Source organism: Oncorhynchus nerka, linkage group LG21, assembly GCF_034236695.1.
Source record: "Oncorhynchus nerka isolate Pitt River linkage group LG21, Oner_Uvic_2.0, whole genome shotgun sequence".
Taxonomy (NCBI): domain Eukaryota; kingdom Metazoa; phylum Chordata; class Actinopteri; order Salmoniformes; family Salmonidae; genus Oncorhynchus; species Oncorhynchus nerka.
Window position 1 is genome coordinate 17,977,563 of NC_088416.1, and position 24,505 is coordinate 18,002,067.

A 24,505-nucleotide genomic window follows, 5' to 3' on the forward strand; every position below is an offset into this window, starting at 1 on the left:
AATTATCTCTGCCACATGACAAAATGTGTAGCGTTGCAGGATATTAGCTTTAAAGCTGCAACAACAACAATTATCTCTGCCACATGACAAAATATGTAGCGTTGCAGGATATTAGCTTTAAAACTGCAACAACAACAATTATCTCTGCCACATGACAAAATGTGTAGAATTGCAGGAAATTTACTTGAAAATGAACGTTTTCTCTCCGATGCTAAGAGGCAGGTCTTCCAGGGCCCAAGATTTGGTTCGTCCAGCCATGTAATACTGAAGTCATAGTAAAACTCATTGTATGCAATTTTTTATCTCGCGTGAGTTGTGTTCTGATTATGAGGGGCCCCTGATGAATTTGCTATCACAAAAGGGGTCCCCGGCCGCAAAAAGTTTGAGAAACACTGAGTTAGATAGGACAGGACAGGTAGGTGAATTAAACAGGACAGGTAGAGTTACCTGTTGGTGGCTGAGGTGTCCGATCTCTCTGTATCCCAAGGCCAGAACCCTGGCCCCTTCTCGGGACATCTCCCTGTGCACCTGATCATAGCTGGCTGGGCACTCTGAGAACTATAGAAACAAACAAATGGTTAGAACAATGATAATGACACAAAGAAAGTGTAATAAGCAGGTTGTAACTGCAGCAGTGATGTATCTACTCAACACTGAGATGATGTACTTGTATGTGAAGTGTAGTACAGTAGACATGTATTATATTGACCATAAAGATACAGTTGAAGTCAGGAAATGTACATACACTTAGGTTGGAGTCATTAAAACTCGTTTTTCAAACACTACACAAATTTCTTGTTAACAAACTATAGTTTTGGCAAGTCGGTTAGGACATCTACTGTGTGCATGACACAAGTACTTTTCCCAACAATTGTTTACAGACAGATTATTTCACTGCATCATAATTCCAGTGGGTCAGAAGTTTACATACACTAAGTTGACTGTTCCTTTACACAGCTTGGAAAATTCCAGAAAATTATGTCATGGCTTTAGAAGCTTCTGATAGGCTACTTGACATAATTTGAGTCAACTGGAGGTGTACCTGTGGATGTATTTCAAGGCCTGCCTTCAAACTCAGTGCCTCTTTGCTTGACATCATGGGAAAATCAAAAGAAATCAGCCAAGACCACAGAAAAAAAATTGTAGACCTCCACAAGTCTGGTTCATCCTTGGGAGCAATTTCCAAATGCCTGAAGGTACCACGTTCATCTGTACAAACAATAGTACGCAAGTATAAACACCATGGGACCACGCAGCCATCATACCTCTCAGGAAGGAGACATGTTCTGTCTCCAAGAGATGAATGTACTTTGGTGCGAAAAGGCCGCTCAGCAAGGAAGAAGCCACTGCTCCAAAACCACCATAAAAAAGCCAGACTACGGTTTGCAACTGCACATGGGGACAAAGATCGTACTTTTTTGGAGAAATATCCTCTGGTCTGATGAAACAAAAATGGAACTGTTTGGCCATAATGATCATCGTTATGTTTGGAGGAAAAATGGGGAGGCATGCAAGACGAAGAACATCATCCCAACCGTGAAACACGGGGGTGGCAGCATCATGTTGTGGGGATGCTTTGGTGCAGGAGGAACTGGTGCACTTCACAAAATAGATGGCATCATGAAGCAGGACAATTATGTGGATATATTGAAGCAACATCTCATGCCATCAGTCAGGAAGTTAAAGCTTGGTCCCAAATGGGTCTTCCAAATGGACAATGACTCCAAACATACTTCCAAAGTAGAGGTCGACCGATTAATCGGAATGGCCAATTAGGGCCGATTTCAAGTTTTCATAACAATCAGAAATTTGTAAAAATGTACACACCTTTATTTAACTAGGTAAGTCAGTTAACTTTTTATGACAGTATTGAGTAGCTTGGATGAATAAGGTGCCAAAGTAAACGGCCTGCTCCTCAGTCTCAGTTTCTAATATATGCATTTTATTATTAGTATTGGATAGAAAACACTCTAAAGTTTCTAAAACTGTTTGACTGTTGTCTGTGAGTATAACAGAACTCATATAGCAGGCAAAATCCTGAGTTGAAATCAAAACAGGAAGTCAGAAATCTGAGCTTTGTATGTATTCACCAGAGTCCCCAATGAAATCCCCTTGCGATATGAATGATGTTGCACTGCCTAGGGGTTCCACTAGATGTCAACCATCAATAGAAATTATAATGAGACTTCTATGATGTTGTGGGAGTGAATGATAGCAGAATCAGTCAGGTGTCTGGCAGTCAGCCATTTTCTGATCATGTTTATTCCTCGTGGTAGTCACTTGCGTTCCATTGCTCACGAAGACAAGAAGGAGTACTCCAGTTGGAACTTTATTGAAGCTATATGTTAAAAACATCCTAATGATTGATTCTGTACTTAGTTTGAAATGTTTCTTCGACCGGTAATATCATTTTTTGAAGTTTTTGTCCGATATAACGCTGACCAGAATTAGCGTTTGGATATGTATACCAAACGCACGAACAAAAGAAGCTATTTGGACATAAATAACTGACATTTTCGAACAAAACAAACATTTATTGTGGACCTGTGATTCCTGGAGTGCTTTCTGATGTAGATCATCAAAGATAAGGGAATATTTATCATGTCATTTCTTGTTTATGTTGACGCCATCTTTGCGGCTGTGGTGTTTTTACTTCTGAGTGCCATCTCAGATTATTGTATGGGTTTCTTTTTCCATAAAGTTTTTTTGAAATCTGACACAGCGGTTGCATTAAGGAGAGGTATATCTATAATTCCATGTGTATAACTTGTATTATCATCTACATTTATGATGAGTATTTCTGTTGAATGATGTGGCTATGCAAAATCACTGGATTTCTTTGTAACTAGTGAATCTAATGCGCCAACGTAAACTCAGATTTTCTGATATAAATATCAAATGTAGTTAATATTGCCTGTTAACATGAATATATTTTAACTAGGAAAAATGGTGTCACTTCTCTTGCAACAGAGTCAGGGTATATGCAGCAGTTTGGGCCAACTAGCTCATTGCAAACTGTGTGAAGACTATTTCTTTCTAACAAAGACAAACAACTTCGCCAAACGGGGGATGATTTAACAAAAGCGCATTTTGCAAAAAAAAGCACAATCGTTGCACGACTGTACCTAACCATAAACATCAATGCCTTTCTTGAAATCAATACACAGAAGTATATATTTTTAAACCTGCATATTTAGCTAAAAGAAGTCCAGGTTAGCAGGCAATATTAACCAGGTGAAATTGTGTCACTTCTCTTGCGTTCATTGCACGCAGTCAGGGTATATGCAACAGTTTGGGCCGCCTGGCTCGTTGCGAACTAATTTGCCAGAATTTTACGTAATTATAACATTGCACAAGGTTGTGCAATGTAACAGGAATATTTAGACTTATGGATGCCACCCGTTAGATAAAATACGGAACGGTTCCGTATTTCACTGAAAGAATAAACGTCTTGTTTTCGAGATGATAGTTTCCGGATTCCACCGTATTAATGACCTAGGGCTCGTAGTTCTGTGTGTTATTATGTTATAATTAAGTCTATGATTTGATAGAGCAGTCTGACTGAGCGGTGGTAGGCACCAGCAGGCTCGTAAACATTCATTCAAACAGCACTTTCGTGCGTTTTGACAGCAGCTCTTCGCTGTGCTTCAAGCATTGCGCTGTTTATGCCTATCAACTCCCGAGATTAGGCTGGTGTAACCGATGTGAAATGGCTAGCTAGTTAGCGGGGTGTGCGCTCATTGCGTTTCAAACGTCACTCGCTCTGAGACTTGGAGTAGTTGTTCACCTTGCTCTGCATGGGTAGCGCTGCTTCGAGGGTGGCTGTAGTCGATGTGTTCCTGGTTCGAGCCCAGATAGGGGCGAGGAGAGGGACGGAAGCTATACTGTTACACTGGCAATACTAAAGTGCGTATAAGAACATCCAATAGTTAAAGGTATATGAAATACAAATCGTATAGAGAGAAATAGTCCTACAATTCCTATAACTACAACCTAAAACTTCTTACCTGGGAATATTGAAGACTCATGTTAAAAGGAACCACCAGCTTTCATATGTTCTCATGTTAGGAGCAAGGAATTTAAACGTTAGCTTTCTTACATGGCAGATATTGCACTTTTACTTTCTTCTCCAACACTTTGATTTTGCATTATTTAAACCAAATTGAACATGTTTCATTATTTATTTGAGGCTAAATTTATTTTATTGATGTATTATATTAAGTTCAAATAAGTGTTCATTCAGTATTGTTGTAATTGTCATTATTACAAAAAAAAAAAAAATTTAACATTTAAATCGTCCGATTAATTGGTATTGGCTTTTTTGGTCCTCCAATAATTGGTGTTGAAAAATCATAATCGGTCGACCTATATTCCAAAGTTGTGGCAAAATGACTTGAGGACAACAAAGTCAAGGTATTAGAGTGGCCATCACAAAGACCTAAATCCTATAGAACATTTGTGGGCAGAACTGAAAAAGCGTGTGCGAGCAAGAAGGCCAAAAAACCTGACTCAGTTACATCAACTATGTCGGGAGGAATGGGCCAAAATTCTCCCAACTTATTGCGGGAAGCTTGTGGAAGGCTACCTGAAACGTTTGACCCAAGTTAAACAATTTAAAGGCAATGCTACCAAATACTAATTGAGTGAATGTAAACTTCTGACCCACTGGGAATGTGATAAAATAAATCATCCTCTCTTACTATTATTCTGACATTTCACATTCTTAAAATAAAGTAGTGATCCTAACTGACCTAAGACAGGGAAATTTTACTAGGATTAAATGTCAGGAATTGTGAAAAACTGAGTTTAAATGTATTTGGGTAAGGTGTATGTAAACTTCCGACTTCAACTGTATATTCAATTATACATTTAAAATGTTAGTATTCTATTTAAAACAATGATTTTTACCATGTCCCTGAGTGTCTCTGGAGCTCCTTTGACAGTGGAGACAAAGCAGAGGTCAGTGGAGCCCAGCTTCTCATAGGAGGCGAGGACGGACATCCTCTTCAGAGCACTGGCAAAGTGGAACCGCAGGTGGATCTTCAGGCCTGGGGTCTTTATACCGCGAGCAAACACCTTTTCATCTACACCACACAGAGAGAGAGGGACAGAAGGGTAGAGATGATGCAAACATATGGAGACACACACACACTCTCACTTCTGGTGTACAAAGGAGACAGAGCAGAAATCCTGAGGTACACACGTGTGCGCGCACACACACACACACACACACACACACACACACACACAACCTTTAGTGAGGGTCCAGTCAGCAGCAGTGAGCATGGCCTTCTCCAGGGGGTCGCCTACCAGCTGTCCGTCGTCAAGGGTAACCAGTGAGTGACAAGTAGCAACCACCCAATGCGTTTCCACTGGGATCTCTGACACAGGCATCACTTCTTTCCCTTCTCTGGAGGAGTTTAGAAAAGGTTTACAAAAAAATGTAAAAACGTACTTTAATTCATGCTAAAAACGTGTCAGTTTCTCTTTAAATGTCACTCCTCAATATGACATTTACATTTACATTTAAGTCATTTAGCAGACGCTCTTATCCAGAGCGACTTACAAATTGGTGCGTTCACCTTAAGACATCCAGTGGAACAGCCACTTTACAATAGTGCATCTAAATATTTTAAGGGGGGGGGGGGGGGGGGGTGAGAAGGATTACTTTATCCTATCCTAGGTATTCCTTAAAGAGGTGGGGTTTCAGGTGTCTCCGGAAGGTGGTGATTGACTCCGCTGTCCTGGCGTCGTGAGGGAGTTTGTTCCACCATTGGGGGGCCAGAGCAGCGAACAGTTTTGACTGGGCTGCGCGGGAACTGTACTTCCTCAGTGGTAGGGAGGCGAGCAGGCCAGAGGTGGATGAACGCAGTGCCCTTGTTTGGGTGTAGGGCCTGATCAGAGCCTGGAGGTACTGAGGTGCCGTTCCCCTCACAGCTCCGTAGGCAAGCACCATGGTCTTGTAGCGGATGCGAGTTGAGAACGACAGGGTGTTGTCCAGGATCACGCCAAGGTTCTTAGCGCTCTGGGAGGAGGACACAATGGAGTTGTCAACCGTGATGGCGAGATCATGGAACGGGCAGTCCTTCCCCGGGAGGAAGAGCAGCTCCGTCTTGCCGAGGTTCAGCTTGAGGTGGTGATCCGTCATCCACACTGATATGTCTGCCAGACATGCAGAGATGCGATTCGCCACCTGGTCATCAGAAGGGGGAAAGGAAAAGATTAATTGTGTGTCGTCTGCATAGCAATGATAGGAGAGACCATGTGAGGTTATGACAGAGCCAAATGACTTGGTGTATAGCGAGAATAGGAGAGGGCCTAGAACAGAGCCCTGGGGGACGCCAGTGGTGAGAGCGCGTGGTGAGGAGACAGATTCTCGCCACGCCACCTGGTAGGAGCGACCTGTCAGGTAGGACGCAATCCAAGCGTGGGCCGCGCCGGAGATGCCCAACTCGGAGAGGGTGGAGAGGAGGATCTGATGGTTCACAGTATCGAAGGCAGCCGATAGGTCTAGAAGGATGAGAGCAGAGGAGAGAGAGTTAGCTTTAGCAGTGCGGAGCGCCTCCGTGATACAGAGAAGAGCAGTCTCAGTTGAATGACTAGTCTTGAAACCTGACTGATTTGGATCAAGAAGGTCATTCTGAGAGAGATAGCGGGAGAGCTGGCCAAGGACGGCACGTTCAAGAGTTTTGGAGAGAAAAGAAAGAAGGGATACTGGTCTGTAGTTGTTGACATCGGAGGGATCGAGTGTAGGTTTTTTCAGAAGGGGTGCAACTCTCGCTCTCTTGAAGACGGAAGGGACGTAGCCAGCGGTCAGGGATGAGTTTATGAGCGAGGTGAGGTAAGGGAGAAGGTCTCCGGAAATGGTCTGGAGAAGAGAGGAGGGGATAGGGTCAAGCGGGCAGGTTGTTGGGCGGCCGGCCGTCACAAGACGCGAGATTTCATCTGGAGAGAGAGGGGAGAAAGAGGTCAGAGCACAGGGTAGGGCAGTGTGAGCAGAACCAGCGGTGTCGTTTGACTTAGCAAACGAGGATCGGATGTCGTCGACCTTCTTTTCAAAATGGTTGACGAAGTCATCTGCAGAGAGGGAGGAGGGGGAGGGGGAGGAGGATTCAGGAGGGAGGAGAAGGTGGCAAAGAGCTTCCTAGGGTTAGAGGCAGATGCTTGGAATTTAGAGTGGTAGAAAGTGGCTTTAGCAGCAGAGACAGAAGAGGAAAATGTAGAGAGGAGGGAGTGAAAGGATGCCAGGTCCGCAGGGAGGCGAGTTTTCCTCCATTTCCGCTCGGCTGCCCGGAGCCCTGTTCTGTGAGCTCGCAATGAGTCGTCGAGCCACGGAGCGGGAGGGGAGGACCGAGCCGGCCTGGAGGATAGGGGACATAGAGAGTCAAAGGATGCAGAAAGGGAGGAGAGGAGGGTTGAGGAGGCAGAATCAGGAGATAGGTTGGAGAAGGTTTGAGCAGAGGGAAGAGATGATAGGATGGAAGAGGAGAGAGTAGCGGGGAGAGAGAGCGAAAGTTGGGATGGCGCGATACCATCCGAGTAGGGGCAGTGTGGGAAGTGTTGGATGAGAGCGAGAGGGAAAAGGATACAAGGTAGTGGTCGGAGACTTGGAGGGAGTTGCAGTGAGGTTAGTGGAAGAACAGCATCTAGTAAAGATGAGGTCGAGCGTATTGCCTGCCTTGTGAGTAGGGGGGAAGGTGAGAGGGTGAGGTCAAAAGAGGAGAGGAGTGGAAAGAAGGAGGCAGAGAGGAATGAGTCAAAGGTAGACGTGGGGAGGTTAAAGTCGCCCAGAACTGTGAGAGGTGAGCCGTCCTCAGGAAAGGAGCTTATCAAGGCATCAAGCTCATTGATGAACTCTCCGAGGGAACCTGGAGGGCGATAAATGATAAGGATGTTAAGCTTGAAAGGGCTGGTAACTGTGACAGCATGGAATTCAAAGGAGGCGATAGACAGATGGGTAAGGGGAGAAAGAGAGAATGACCACTTGGGAGAGATGAGGATCCCGGTGCCACCACCCCGCTGACCAGAAGCTCTCGGGGTGTGCGAGAACACGTGGGCGGACGAAGAGAGAGCAGTAGGAGTAGCAGTGTTATCTGTGGTGATCCATGTTTCCGTCAGTGCCAAGAAGTCGAGGGACTGGAGGGAGGCATAGGCTGAGATGAACTCTGCCTTGTTGGCCGCAGATCGGCAGTTCCAGAGGCTACCGGAGACCTGGAACTCCACGTGGGTCGTGCGCTGGGACCACCAGATTAGGGTGGCCGCGCGGTGTGGAGCGTTTGTATGGTCTGTGCAGAGAGGAGAGAACAGGGATAGACAGACACATAGTTGACAGGCTACAGAAGAGGCTACGCTAATGCAAAGGAGATTGGAATGACAAGTGGACTACACGTCTCGAATGTTCAGAAAGTTAAGCTTACGTAGCAAGAATCTTATTGACTAAAATGATTAAAATGATACAGTACTGCTGAAGTAGGCTAGCTGGCAGTGGCTGCGTTGTTGACTTTGTAGGCTAGCTGGCAGTGGCTGCATTGTTGGCACTACACTAATCAAGTCGTTCCGTTGAGTGTGATAGTTTCTACAGTGCTGCTATTCGGGGGCTGTTGATTACGTTACGTTGCGTTAAGAGAACGACAATAGCTGGCTAGCTAACCTAGAAAATCGCTCTAGACTACACAATTATCTTTGATACAAAGACGGCTATGTAGCTAGCTATGTAGCTAGCTACGATCAAACAAATCAAACCGTTGTACTGTAATGAAATGAAATTAAAATGTGATACTACCTGTGGAGTGAAGCGGAATGCGACCGGGTTGTTGAGTGAGGAAGTTCTATTCGGTAGACGTTGGCTAGCTGTTGGCTAGCTAGCAGTGTCTCCTATGTTAAGGACGACAAATAGCTGGCTAGCTAACCTCGGTAAATTAAGATAATCACTCTAAGACTACACACTCTAAACTACACAATTATCTTGGATACGAAGACAGCAAAGACAACTATGTAGCTAGCTAACACTACGCTAATCAAGTCGTTCAGTTGAGTGTAATAGTTTTTACAGTGCTGCTATTCGGAAGACGGTGGACGTTTGCTAGCTGGCTAGCTGGCTAGCTGCTGGGCAGATAGCAGTGTGGACTACGTTAGGACGACGAAATACGATAATTACGCAATTATCTTTGATACAAAGACGGCTATGTAGCTAGCTAAGAAGAAATTGCTAAGATTAGACAAATCAAACCGTTGTACTATAATGAAATGTAATGAAAAGTTATACTACCTGCGGACCGAAGCGCTCGGATGCGACCGCTCGCTCCAATACTCACAGTATGACACCAGCGCATAAGGGCATTGGTAAACACTTTACTTAACCCAGACCGTTACAATGCATTATGATGCCATTATGTAGCCTTTAAAACGTCTTAATATCATCAGGTCCAGTCAGTCTTTGGAAAAATTTGCAACAAAGAAATGTATCATACTGAAAAATCTAAAAAAAGAGAGTGTACCTGAGTCCTGCGACCCCCCGTACAACCAGATGGTCGCTGGTCAAGGTGCCCGTCTTGTCAAAGCAGCACACCTCCACCTTGCCTGCAAATGGGATCCTGAAGGGCTCAGTGCAGAACACATCTAAGTAAGGGAGAAGAAAGAAAGGGGTGAGTCAAATAGCAGAACAGCGAGGTGGACTGGCATCATTAAGTACTACAAACATTACTATACCAGTTTCAGAACCACTTTCACAACACATACATCCACATACCACCCCGCCCACACTGCTGACTCACAGAGCTTGGCCAGAGCGATGAGGGATGTGTTGACTGCAAGAGACAATTCTATAGGGAGCTCAGGTGGAACCACGGAGGTCAGGATGAGAGTACACTCCAGAAACAACTTATACCGGTTCCTGCTAGGGTCCTTAGTTCCTGCAGGGGAGAGCACACAGAGACAGTTACACAACTAAACTCAGCGAAAAAAAGAAACGTCCTCTCACTGTCTACTGCGTTTATTTTCATCAAACTTAACATGTGTAAATATTTGTATGAACATAAGACTCAACAACTGAGACAAACTGATCAAGTTCCACAGACATGTGACTAACAGAAATGGCATTATGTGTTCTTAAACAAAGGGGTGTTCAAAATCAAAAGCAACAGTCAGTATCTGGTGTGGCCACCAGCTGCATTAAGTACGGCAGTGCATCTCCTCCTCATGGACTGCACCAGATTTGCCAGTTCTTGCTGTGAGATGTTACCCCACTCTTCCACCAAGGTACCTGCAAGTCCCTGGACATTTCTGGGGGGAATGGCCTTAGCTCTCACCCTCCGATCAAACAGGTCCCAGACGTGCTCAATGGGATTGAGATCTGGGCTCTTCGCTGGCCATGGCAGAACACTGACATTCATGTCTTGCAGGAAATCACGCACAGAACGAGCAGTATGGCTGGTGGCATTGTCATGCTGGAGGGTCATGTTAGGATGAGCCTGCAGTACCACATGAGGGAGGAGGATGTCTTCCCTGTAACGTACAATGTTGAGATTGCCTGCAATAACAACAAGCTCAGTCCGATAATACTGTGACACACCGCCCCAGACCATGACGGACCCTCCACCTCCAAATCGATCCAGCTCTAGAGTACAGGCCTCGGTGTAACGCTCATTCCGTCGACGATAAACGCGAATCCTCACCCCTGGTGAGACAAAACCATCAGTGAAGAGCACTTTTTGCCAGTCCTGTCTGGTCCAGCGGCAGTAGGTTTGAGCCCATAGGCGACGTTGTTGCCGGTGATGTCTGGTGAGGACCTGCCTTACAACAGGCCTACAAGCCCGCAGTCCAGCCTCTCTCAGGCTATTGCAGACAGTCTGAGCACTGATGGAGGGATTGTGCGTTCCTTGTGTAACTCAGGCAGTTGTTGTTGCCATCCTGTACCTGTCCCGCAGGTATGTTCGGATGTACCGATCCTTTGCAAGTGTTGTTAAACGTGGTCTGCCACGGCGAGGACGATCAGCTCTCCGTCCTACCTCTCTGTAGCGCGGTCTTAGGCGTCTCACAGTACTGACATTGCAATTTATTGCCCTGGCCACATCTGCAGTCCTCATGCCTCCTTGCAGCACGACTAAGGCACGTTCACGCAGATGAGCAGGGACCCTGGGTATCTTTCTTTTGGTGATTTTCAGAGTCAGTAGAAACGCCTCTTTAGTGTCCTAAGTTTTCATAACTGTGACCTTAATTGCCTACCGTCTGTAAACTGTTAGTGTCTTAACGACTGTTCCACAGGTGCATGTTCATTAATTGTTTCTGGTTCAATGAACAAGCATGGGAACCAGTTGTTTAAACCCTTTACAATGAAGATCTGTGAAGTTATTTGGATTTTTACGAATTATCTTTGAAAGACAGGGTCCTGAAAAAGGGACGTTTCTTTTTTTGCTGAGTTTTTAGTAATAGTTACTCACACAGAGAAAGCTATGCAGTATGTTTGCACACATGACTGTAAGTTGCTTTGGATAAAAGCATCTGCTAAATGGCATATATTGTTATTAATAATAATAAAAAATACAGTTATACTGCAGCTCTCTCCTGACCTCAGGGCCTATTTCAACAACTTGTTTTATAACATTTTATAAAGGAGGAATTTGTGTTTAATAGGTCATGTTTTTTTTTTTTGTGAATAGGGCCCTTCGGCACGACTGTCAATGTTCAGTAAAAATGTTAATTGAATAAAATATTATCTCCTTAAATTGTCTCTTGGCTAATACACTACTGCCAAGATATAAACAAACTGTATAATGGAGAAATGCTCTAAGTACGACCAACTGTACTTCTGCCTCTGCATTGCTTGTTCCATGGGGTTTTAGAATGGGTATCTGTGAAGAACTTTGTGACAACTGTTGAAGTAAAAAGGCTTTATAAAACACATTTAATTGATTGATTTCGTTGCGTTGTTCACTGCATCCCTCACCTTCCACCCACACATAGCCAGCAGCAGCGATGGCAAACACCAGGAGGAAGAGGATGAAGATGAATGTTTCCAAGTTGTTGGCTGTCACCCTCTTCACTCCAAACAAGATGGTCCTCAGCAGTTTACCCTGTAGACAGGCGTGGTTAACAACACCAGGGTTGTATTCATTACTGAACACCGTAGCAAAACATTTTGCAACAGAAAATTAAAACAAGCGGTTCTTATTGGACAAGTTCGGTAGTCAAGGGCAGCAGCCCCTCACCTGAGAGGTATAGAATCCGGTTCTCAACACATAAGCCACACAGCCATTGTCCACAGCTGCAGAAAAATGAAAAAGAAGAAAAACAAACGATTATTATTTGCTCTTAGTGAGACAAGATAGATACAAGGGCAGATTCAATTCATCTATTCTGAGGCTGAGGGAGATGACAGTTGAAACATAACTGATCTAAAATATAGATTTGTTTTTATATTGATAAGGGATAACTAAATATAGATTTAAAGTGCTTTATAATTAAAATTGTTCATCTCAAAGTGCAAAAAATGCAGGACATTTCTGCCTTATAAGTGAATAATATACTAAACAGTAGGTAGGAACTGACGTTTGAGTCCTACAGTGGCACGGAGCGGGGGGCTGTGCTGTACCACCTTGGTCCCACCAGAGATTATGTGGAGGCGGGCATCACCCTGGAGGTCCAATACCCTCTCTGGGTCCAGATCCTCCACCGGCTCCTAAACACACAACATGGTGGAACATCAAATTAAAAACGTATTTTAAAGGATAAATAGAGCCTATGATTTAGAAAGCATATGATTTTGCTAAATGATTTGTGGAGCATATTTGATATTCTATGCTTATGAAGTCTTTATGAATGATCTATAGTAACATTCCCATTGTTTTGACAATCTACAGTGATCATCCTTGAGAAGTTTCTACAACTTGATTGGAGTCCACCAAATTCAATTGATTGGACATGATTTGGAAAGGCACACACCTGTCTATATAAGGTCCCACAACTGACCGTGCATGTCAGAGCAAAAACCAAGCTATGAGGTCGAAGGAATTGTCCGTAGAGCTCTGATTGTGTCAAGGCACAGATCTGGGGAAGGGTACCAAAACATTTCTGCAGCATTGAAGGTCCCCAAGAACACAGTGGCCTCCATCATTCTTAAATAGAAGAAGTTTGGAACCACCAGGACTCTTCCTAAAGCTAGCCGGCCAGCCAAACTGAGCAATCGGGGGAGAAGGGCCTTAGTCAGGGAGGTGGCCAAGAACCGGATGGTCACTGACAGAGCTCTAAAGTTCCTCTGTGGAGATGGGAGAACCTTCCAGAAGGACAAGCATCTCTGTAGCACTCCACCAATCAGGCCTTTATGGTAGAGTGACGAGACAGAAACCACTCCTCAGTAAAAGGCACATGACAGCATGCTTGGAGTATGCTAAAAGGCACCTTAAGACTTTCAGACCATGAGAAACAAGATTCTCTGGTCTGATGAAACGAAGATTGAACTCTTCGGCCTGAATGCAAATGTCACGTCTGGAGGAAACCTGGCACCATCCCTACGGTGAAGCATGGTGGTGGCAGCATCATGCTGTGGGGATGTTTTTCAGCAGCAGGGACTGGGAGACTAGTCAGGATCAGGGAAAGATGAACAGAGCAAAATACAGAGAGATCCTTGACGAACAGCGCTCTGGAGCGCTCAAGACCTCAGACTGGGGCGAAGGTTCACCATCCAACAGGACAACAACCCTCAGCACACTGCCAAGACAATGCAGGAGGGGCTTCGAGACAAGTCCCTGAATGTCGTTGAGTGGCCCAGCAAGAGCCCGGACTTGAACCCAATCGAACATCTCTGGAGAGACCTGAAAATAACTGTGCAGCAACGCTGCCTATTCAACCCGAGTTTGAGAGGATCAGCAAAGAAGAATGGGAGAAACTCCCCAAATACAGATGTGCCAAGATTGTAGCATCATACCCAAGAATACTTGAAGTACTGAGTAATGAGTCTGAATACTTATGTAAATGTGATAAATTTTGTATTTTTTAAATACATTTGCAAACATTTCTAAAAGCCTGTTTTTGCATTGTCATTATGGGGTATTGTGTGTAGATTGATGAGGAAAAAACCCATTTACATCAATTTTAGAATAAGGCTGTGTAACGCAACAAAATGTGGAAAAAGTCTGAATACTTTCCAGAGGCACTGTATAATGTCCAGATAGACTGCATTGTTTTACATGGTTGTTATCTAGTATAGGACAGGCTTCCCGTATGTCTGACCTTCATCTGAGGAACTGACTCTCCCGTCAGCATGGCCTCGTCCACGATGCAGCGCCCTCTCAGCAGCAGCACGTCACATGGAACCAAGTTCTCCTGGGGAGAGCGGCCTGGGGGGAAGAGAAAGACAGATATATACTGTGTCAAACCAACGTGAGAATGCTGTTCATTGACTACAGCTCAGCGTTCAGCACCATGGCATCCTCAAAGCTCATCACTAAACTAAGGTCCCTGGGACTGAACACCTCCCTCTGCAACTGGATCCTGGACTTCCTGACGGGCCGCCGCCAGGTGGTGAGGGTAGGCGACAACACATCAGCCATGCTGACCCTCAACATGGGGGCCCCTCAGAGGTGCATGCTTAGTCCCCTCATGTACTGACTGTTCACACGTTAAGTTTTCCAGACGACACAACGGTGGTATGCCTTATCACCGACGAAGATGAGACAGCCTATAGAGAGGAGGTCAGAGACCTGGCAGTGTGGTGCCAGGACAACAAGTTCTCCCTCAAAGTCAGTAAGACAAAAGGAGCTGATCGTGGACTACAGGAAACGGAGGACCAAGCACACACCCGTTCACATCGACAGGGCTGTAGTAGAGCGGGTTGAGAGTTCCTCGGTGTCCACATCACTAAGGGTATATCATGGTCCAAACACACCAACACAGTCATGAAGAGGGCACAACAATGTCTCCTCCCCCTCAGGAGCTGAAAAGATTTGGCATGGGCTAAATCATCGCGCACCAGAGACTCCTGACGCGGGCCGGGCGCAGTGCGCGCTAACCAAGGTTGCCAGGTGCACGGTGTTTCCTCCGACACATTGGTGCGGCTGGCTTCCGGGTTGGATGGCGCTGTGTTAAGGAGCAGTGCGGCTTGGTTGGGTTGTGTATCGGAGGACGCATGACTTTCAACCTTCGTCTCTCCCGAGCCCGTACGGGAGTTGTACGGGAGTTGTAGCGATGAGACAAGATAGTAGCTTCTAAACAATTGGATACCACGAAATTGGGGAGAAAACGTGGTAAAAATGTTAATACCAACAGGGCCCTGAAAAGCTTCTATTCTCAAACCATAAGACTTCTAAAAAAAGACTGACTATGCACATACACTGGACTCTACCCACACACTCACACATACTTACACCAACATAACATATGCCCAAACACACATTACACACACTTTCAAACTCACCACATACACTACCGGTCAAAAGTTTAAGAACACTTACTCATTCAAGGGTTTTTCTTTATTTGGACTATTTTCTACATTGTAGAATAATAGTGAAGACGTCGAAACTATGAAATAACACATATGGAATCATGTAGTAACCAAAAATAGTGTTATATAAAATATATTTTGATTTGTTTTTGAGATTCTTCAAATAGCCACCCTTTGCATTGATGACAGCTTTGCACACTCTTGGCATTATCTCAACCAGCTTCACCTGGAATGCTTTTCCAACAGTCTTGGAGTTCCCACATATGCTGAGCACTTGTTGGCTGCTTTTCCTTCACTGCGGTCCGACTCATCCCAAACCATCTCAATTGGGTTGAGGTAAGGGGATTGTGGAGGCCAGGTCATCTCATGCAGCACTCCATCACTCTCCTTTTTGGTAAAATAGACCTTATTTGTCATTGTCTTGTTGAAAAACAAATGATAGTCCCACTAAGCGCAAACCAAATGGTATGGTGTATGGCTGCAGAATGCAGGGAGGAGGAGGTGGTGTGGGGGTGCTTTGCTGGTTAAGGGTGCCTTGAATTCTATATAAATCAATGACAGTGTCACCAGCAAAGCACCCCCACACCTCCTCCTCCATGCTTTACGGTGGGAAATACACAAGCGGAGATCATCCGTTCACCCACACCTCGTATCACAAAGACACGGCGGTTGAAACCAAAAATCTCCAATTTGGACTCCAGACCAAATTTCCACCAGTCTAATATTAATTGCTCGTGTTTCTTGGCCCAAGCAAGTCTCTTCTTCTTATTGGTGTCCTTCAGTAGTGGTTTCTTTGAAGCAATTCGACCATGAAGGCCTGATTCACATTCTCCTCTGAAGAATTGATGTTGAGATATGTCTGTTACTTCAACTCTGAAGCATTTACTTGGGCTACAATTTCTGAGGCTGGTAACTCTAATGAACTTATCCTCTGCAGCAGAGGTAACTATGAGTCTTCCTTCCCTGCGGCGGTATAGGGCTATCTTCTGTACAGTGAGGGAAAAAAGTATTTGAAACAGTGAGAGACAGAATATCAACAAAAAAGTCATGAAAAACGCATGTCAAAAATGTTATAAATTGATTTGCATTTTAATGAGGGTATTTGACCCCTCTGCAAAACATGACTTAGTACTTGGTGGCAAAACCCTTGTTGGCAATCACAGAGGTCAGACGTTTCTTGTAGTTGGCCACCAGGTTTGCACACATCTCAGGAGGGATTTTGTCCCACTCCTCTTTGCAGATCTTCTCCAAGTCATTAAGGTTTCGAGGCTGACGTTTGGCAACTCGAACCTTCAGCTCCCTCCACAGATTTTCTATGGGATTAAGGTCTGGAGACTGGCTAGGCCACTCCAGGACCTTAATGTGCTTTTTCTTGAGCCACTCCTTTGTTGCCTTGGCCGTGTGTTTTGGGTAATTTTCATGCTGGAATACCCATCCGCGACCCATTTTCAATACCCTGGCTGAGGGATGGAGGTTTTCACCCAAGATTTGACGGTACATGGCCCCGTCCATCGTCCCTTTGATGCGATGAAGTTGTCCTGTCCCCTTAGCAGAAAAACACCCACAAAGCATAATGTTTCCACCTCCATGTTTGACGGTGGGGATGGTTTCTTGGGGTCATAGGCAGCATTCCTCCTCCTCCAAACACGGCAAGTTGAGTTGATGCCAACTCCATTTTGGTCTCATCTAACCACAACACTTTCACCCAGTTGTCCTCGGAATCATTCAGATGTTCATTGGCAAACTTCAGACAGGCATGTATTTGTGCTTTCTTGAGCAGGGGGACCTTGCGGGCGCTGCAGTACTACATGAGTGACGTAATTTCCGGTCACAACTTGCAAGACTTGTTTACAAGTTGCTGTGCGTTTTGTTGCCAACCTATTTTGCTACCTGACAACTTTACTTTTTTTACTTTTTAATTACCGTCTATATTTTTGTTTTTTCCCTCAACTTTTTCACTCCGGACGCTTTATCTGGACATATCCCCCGTGCATCCCGCAAAGGCGGAGGTGTTGCTAACATTTACGATAGCAAATTTCAATTTACAAAAAAAAAAGACGTTTTCGTCTTTTGAGCTTCTAGTCATGAAATATATGCAGCCTACTCAATCACTTTTTATAGCTACTGTTTTACAGGCCTCCTGGGCCATATACAGCGTTCCTCATTGAGTTCCCTGAATTCCTATCGGACCTTGTAGTCATAGCAGATAATATTCTAATCTTTGGTGACTTTAATATTCACATGGAAAAGTCCACAGACCCACTCCAAAAGGCTTTCGGAGCCATCATCGACTCAGTGGGTTTTGTCCAACATGTCTCTGGACCCACTCACTGTCACACTCTGGACCTAGTTTTGTCCCATGGAATAAATGTTGTGGATCTTAATGTTTTTCCTCATAATCCTGGACTATCGGACCACCATTTTATTACGTTTGCAATTGCAACAAATAATCTGCTCAGACCCCAACCAAGGAACATCAAAAGTCGTGCTATAAATCCACAGACAACACAAAGATTCCTTGATGTCCTTCCAGATTCCCTCTGTCTACCCAAGGACGCCAGAGGACAAAAATCAGTTAACCACCTAACTGAGGAACTCAATTTAACCTTGCGCAATACCCTTGATGCAGTTGCACCCCTAAAAACTAAAAACATTTCTCATAAGAAACTAACTCCCTGGTACACAGAAAATACCCGAGCTCTGAAGCAAGCTTCCAGAAAATTGGAACGGAAATGGCGCCACACCAAACTGGTGTGTAATAAAGCCTCCCTTGAAAAAGCCAAACCTTGACCCAGAAAATATTTTAAAAACTAAATCGGCCTATATCAAATCTTCCATTCCTCTCAAAATTTTTAGAAAAGGCTGTTGCACAGCAACTCACTGCCTTCCTGAAGACAAACAATGTATACGAAATGCTTCAGTCTGGTTTTAGACCCCATCATAGCACTGAGACTGCACTTCTGAAGGTGGTAAATTACATTTTAATGGCATCGGACCGAGGCTGTGCATCTCTCCTCGTGCTCCTAGACCTTAGTGCTGCTTTTGATACCATCGATCACCACATTCTTTTGGAGAGATTGGAAACCCAAATTGGTCTACACGGGCAAGTTCTGGCCTGGTATAGATCTTATCTGTCGGAAAGATATCAGTTTGTCTCTATGAATGGTTTGTCCTCTGACAAATCAACTGTAAATTTCGGTGTTCCTCAAGGTTACGTTTTAGGACCACTATTGTTTTCACTATATATTTTACCTCTTGGGGATGTCATTCGAAAACATAATGTTAACTTTCACTGCTATGCGGATGACACACAACTGTACATTTCAATGAAACATGGTGAAGCCCCAAAATTGCCCTCGCTAGAAGCATGTGTTTCAGACATAAGGAAGTGGATGGCTGCAAACTTTCTACTTTTAAATTTGGACAAAACAGAGATGCTTGTTCTAGGTCCCAAGAAACAAAGAGATCTTCTGTTGAATCTGACAATTCATCTTAATGGTTGTACAGTCGTCTCAAATAAAACTGTGAAGGACCTTGGCGTTACTCTGGACCCTGATCTCTCTTTTGAAGAACATATCAAGACCATTTCAAGGACAGCTTTTTTCCATCTACATAACGTTGCAAAAATCAGAAACTTTCTGTCCAAAAATGATGCAGAAAAATGAATCCATGCTTTTGTCACTTCTAGGTTAGACTACTGCAATGCTCTACTTTCCGGCTACCCGGATAAAGCACGAAATAAACTTCAGTTAGTGCTAAATACGGCTGCTAGAAAAAATTTGATCATATTACTCCAGTGCTAGCCTCCCTACACTGGCTTCCTGTCAAGGCAAAGGGCTGATTTCAAGGTTTTACTGCTAACCTACAAAGCATTACATGGGCTTGCTCCTACCTATCTCTCTGATTTGGTCCTGCCGTACATACCTACACGTACGCTACGGTCACAAGACGCAGGCCTCCTAATTGTCCCTAGAATTTCTAAGCAAACAGCTGGAGGCAGGGCTTTCTCCTATAGAGCTCCATTTTTATGGAATGGTCAACCTACCCATGTGAGAGACACAAACTCGGTCTCAACCTTTAAGTCTTTACTGAAGACTCATCTCTTCAGTGGGTCGTATGATTGAGTGGGAAGGTGAACGGAAAGGCTCTGGAGCAACGAACCGCCCTTGCTGTCTCTGCCTGGCCGGTTCCCCTCTTTCCACTGGGATTCTCTGCCTCTAACCCTATTACAGGGGCTGAGTCACTGGCTTGCTGGTGCTCTTTCATGCCGTCCCTGGGAGGAGTGCGTCACTTGAGTGTTTTGAGTCACTGGTGTGATCTTCCTGTCTGGGTTGGCGCCCCCCCTTGGGTTGTGCCGTGGCGGAGATCTTTGTGGGCTATACTCGGCTTGTCTCAGGATGGTAAGTTGGTGGTTGAAGATATCCCTCTAGTGGTGTGGGGGCTGTGCTTTGGCAAAGTGGGTGGGGTTATATCCTTCCTGTTTGGCCCTGTCCGGGGGTGTCATCGGATGGGGCCACAGTGTCTCCTGACCCCTCCTGTCTCAGCCTCCAGTATTTATGCTGCAGTAGTTTGTGTCGGGGGGCTAGGGTCAGTTTGTTATATCTGGAGTACTTCTCCTGTCCTATCCGGTGTCCTGTGTGAATTTAAGTATGCCATCTCTAATTCTCTCTTTCTCTCTCTCGGAGGACCTGAGCCCTAGGACCATGCCTCAGGACTACCTGACATGACTCCTCCTTGCTGTCCCCAGTCCACCTGGCCGTGCTGCTGCTCCAGTTTCAAATGTTCTGCCTGTGATTATTATTATTTGACCATGCTGGTCATTTATGAACATTTGAACATCTTGGCCATGTTCTGTTATAATCTCCACCCGGCACAGCCAGAAGAGGACTGGCCACCCCACATAGCCTGGTTCCTCTCTAGGTTTCTTCCTAGGTTTTGGCCTTTCTAGGGAGTTTTTCCTAGCCACCGTGCTTCTACATCTGCATTGCTTGCTGTTTGGGGTTTTAGGCTGGGTTTCTGTACAGCACTTTGAGATATCAGCTGATGTACGAAGGGCTATATAAATAAATTTGATTTGATTTGATTTGCAGGATTTCAGTCCTTCACGGCGTAGTGTGTTACCAATTGTTTTCTTGGTGACTATGGTCCCAGCTGCCTTGAGATCCTGTGTCGTTCTGGGCTGATTCCTCACCGTTCTCATGATCATTGCAACTCACCGAGGTGAGATTTTGCATGGAGCCCCAGGCCGAGGGAGATTGACAGTTCTTTTGTGTTTCTTCCATTTGCGAATAATCGCACCAACTGTTGTCATCTTCTCACCAAGATGCTTGGCAATGGTCTTGTAGCCCATTCCAGCCTTGTGTAGGGCTACAATCTTGTCCCTGACATCCTTGCTGAGCTCTTTGGTCTTGGCCATGGTGGAGAGTTTGGAATCTGATTGATTGATTGCTTCTGTGGACAGGTGTCTTTTATACAGCTAAGAAACTTAGATTAGGAGCACTCCCTTTAAGAGTGTGCTCCTAATCTCAGCTCGTTACCTGTATGAAAGACACCTGGGAGCCAGAAATCTTTCTGATTGAGAGGGGGTCCAATACTTATTTCCCTCATTAAAATGCTAAAATTTTGACATGCGTTTTTCTGGATATTTTTGTTGTTATTCTGTCTCTCACTGTTCAAATAAACCTACCATTAAAACTATAGACTGATAATTTCTTTGTCAGTGGGCAAACGTACAAAATCAGCAGGGGATCAAATACTTTTTCCCCCTCACCGTATACCACCCCTACCTTGTCAAAACACAACTGATTGGCTCAAAAGCATTAAGAAATTCCACAAATTAACAAGGCACACCTGTTTATTGAAATGCATTCCAGGTGACTACCTCATGAAGCTGGTTGAGAGAATGCCAAGAGTGTGCAAAGCTGTAATCAAGGCAAAGGGTGGCTATTTGAAGAATCTCAAATATATTTGTTTAACACTTTGTGTTACTACATGATTCCATTTGTGTTATTTCATAGTTTTGATGTCTTCACTGTTATTCTACACTGTAGAAAATAGTAAAAATAAAGAAAAACCCTTGAATGAGTAGGTGTTCTAAATCTTTTGATGGGTAGTGTATGCTGCTGCTACTAGTGTATGCTGCTGCTACTACTACTGTCTATTATCTATCTTGTTGCCTAGTCACTTTACCCTTACCTACAATGCATTCGGAAAGTATTCAGAACCCTTACCCTTTTCCACATTTTGTTACATTAGACTTCTTCTAAAATGTACTAATAAAAATCCTCATCAACACCACTGATGAGTTCTGACTATAAACTTGAAATATTGTTAATTATCAGGTATCCTATTGAAATATTGAGCGACATAGTCTAGTTTCCACACCAGAAGTGAATGGTTACCTGTAAGCTTGGAATGTATTGAGTAAAGGAAGTGCAATCACGTGGCAGGCACTTATAAGGATGGAGAGCTGTGGTTTAGTGGAAGGGGGCAGAGGTCAGATCAGGTCACATTAAGGGAGAATGAACAGTTTATGGCCCGCATCACATACTTTCCTGCCTAGCAATAACGATGTCATATTTCGAGAAAAGGACGACGTCACCCGAATTGGGTTATTAATACTACCACTGGTGGAACCATGTCTTTATCTTATGCCGTTGAATGAACTTGGTTAAAGCTTTACTAATTGTCTGCGAGTTTTACTAGGTTTACTACAGAAATAGCTTATTTACATAACTATTCAGACCCTTTGCTATGAGACTCGAAATTGAGTTCAGGTCTGAATACTTTCCTAATGCACTGTATATGTACAGTACATGGCTACCTCAATTACCTAGTACCCCTGCACATCAACTGGATACTGATACTCCCTGTATATATACATTTTAAGGCAATGCATCGCAGTGCTTGAGGCATCACTACAGACCCTTGTTCAATCACAGGCTGTGTCTCACAGCCGGCCGTGACCGGGAGACCCATGAGGTGGCACACAATTGGCCCAGGTCCGAGTTAGGGGAGAGTTTGGCCGGCCGGGATTTCATTGTACCATCGCACAATAGAGACTCCTTGTGGTGGGCCGGGCATCTGCAAGCTGAACTCGGTCGCCAGCTGGATGGTGTTTCCTCCGACACATTGGTGCGGCTAGCTTCCGGGTAAAGCGAGCAGTGTGTCAAGAAGCAGTGCGGCTTGGCAGGGTCGTGTTTTTGGAGGACGCATGGCTCTCGACCTTCGCCTCTCCCATATCCGTAGGGCAGTTGCAGTGATGGGACAAGACTGTAACTATCAATTGGATATCACAAAATTGGGGAGAAAATGGGGTAAAAAATATATATATATAAAAAAAGTTTTTAAAAAATATACACTACTGTTCAAAAGTTTGGGGTCACTTAGAAAATGTCCTTGTTTTTCAAAGAAAATATTTTTTTTGTCCATTAAAATAAAAATCCTACAATTTTGTTTCTGGTGTCCTTTGACAGCTCTTTGGTCTTGGCCATAGTGGAGTTTGGAGTGTGACTGTTTGAGGTTGTGGACAGGTGTCTTTTATACTATTAACAAGTTCAAACAGGTGCCATTAACCAGTTGAAGCTATGGGGGCGCTATTTCATTATTGGATAAAAAAAACGTTCCCGTTTTAAGCGCAATATTTTGTCACGAAAAGATGCTCGACTATGCATATAATTGGCAGCTTTGGAAAGAAAACACTGACGTTTTCAAAACTGCAAAGATATTATCTGTGAATGCCACGGAACTCATGCTACAGGCGAAACCAAGATGAAACCTCAAACAGGAAATGAGCAGAATTTTTGAAGCTCTGTTTTTCTATCGTCTCCTTATATGGCTGTGAATGTGCCGTGAATGAGCTTATGCTCTCTGCCGTTCGTCCAAGATGTCTGCAGCATTGTGACGTATTTGTAGGCATATCATTGGAAGATTGGCCATAAGAGACTACATTTGCCAGGGGTCCGCCCGGTGTCCTTTGTCTAAATTTGTGCGTAATTCTCAGCTGCAATCATTTTCACATGCGATTCAGAGGGAGAAGCACACTTCCACGAACGATATATCTTTGAAGAGATATGTAGAAAAACACCTTGAGGATTGATTCTAAACAACGTTTGCCATGTTTCAGTCGATATTATGGAGTTATTTTGGAAAAAGTTTGGCGTTTTTATAACTGAATTTTCGTTTTTTTTTGGTAGCCAAACATGACACAGAAAACGGACCGATTTCTCCTGCACAAATAATCTTTCAGGAAAACTGAACATTTGCTATCTAACTGAGAGTCTCCTCATTGAAAACATCCGAAGTTCTTCAAAGGTAAATTATTTATTTGAATGTTTTTCTGGTTTTTGTGAAAATGTTGCCTGCTAATGCTAACGCTAAATGCTAATGATAAATGCTAACGCTAAATGCTAAATGCTAGTTTTGCTATGGTTGAGAAGCATATTTTTGAAAATCTGAGATGACAGTGTTGTTAACAAAAGGCTAAGCTTGAGAGCTAGCATATTCATTTCATTTCATTTGCGATTTTCATGAATAGTTAACGTTGTGTTATGCTAATGAGCTTGCGGATAGATTTACACAATCCTGGATACAGGTTTTTTTAGTAGCTAAACGTGACGCACAAAATGGAGCGATTTCTCCTAAACAAATAATCTTTCAGGAAAAACGGAACATTTGCTATCTAACTGAGAGTCTCCTCATTGAAAACATCCGAAGTTCTTCAAAGGTAAATTATTTTATTTGAATGGTTTTCTGTGAAAATGTTGCCTGCTGAATGCTAACGCTAAATGCTAATGCTAGCTATCAATAGCTATCAATACTGTTACACAAATGCTAGTTTTGCTATGGTTGAGAAGCATATTTTTGAAAATCTGAGATGACAGTGTTGTTAACAAAAGGCTAAGCTTGAGAGCTAGCATATTGATTTCATTTATTTTGCGATATACATGAATAGTTAACGTTGCGTTATGGTAATGAGCTTGAGGCTGTATTCACCATCCCGGATCCGGGATGGCTCGCCGCAAGAAGTTAATACAGGTAACGAGTGGAGGACAGATGAGCCTCTTAAAG

The 24,505-nt window shown here is 44.0% G+C and overlaps 1 protein-coding gene across 1 annotated transcript in view; it reads right to left on the bottom strand.

The window, feature by feature from the left end:
• LOC115103994 (endoplasmic reticulum transmembrane helix translocase-like) overlaps window positions 1–24,505 on the bottom strand; it is a 44,650-nt gene that overhangs the window by 13,507 nt on the left and 6,638 nt on the right. The window contains 9 exon segments of the mRNA XM_029625107.2: window positions 448–558; window positions 4,909–5,084; window positions 5,253–5,410; window positions 9,498–9,618; window positions 9,774–9,911; window positions 11,945–12,071; window positions 12,207–12,262; window positions 12,547–12,676; window positions 14,227–14,333. Coding sequence (XP_029480967.1) covers window positions 448–558; window positions 4,909–5,084; window positions 5,253–5,410; window positions 9,498–9,618; window positions 9,774–9,911; window positions 11,945–12,071; window positions 12,207–12,262; window positions 12,547–12,676; window positions 14,227–14,333 — 1,124 coding nt within the window.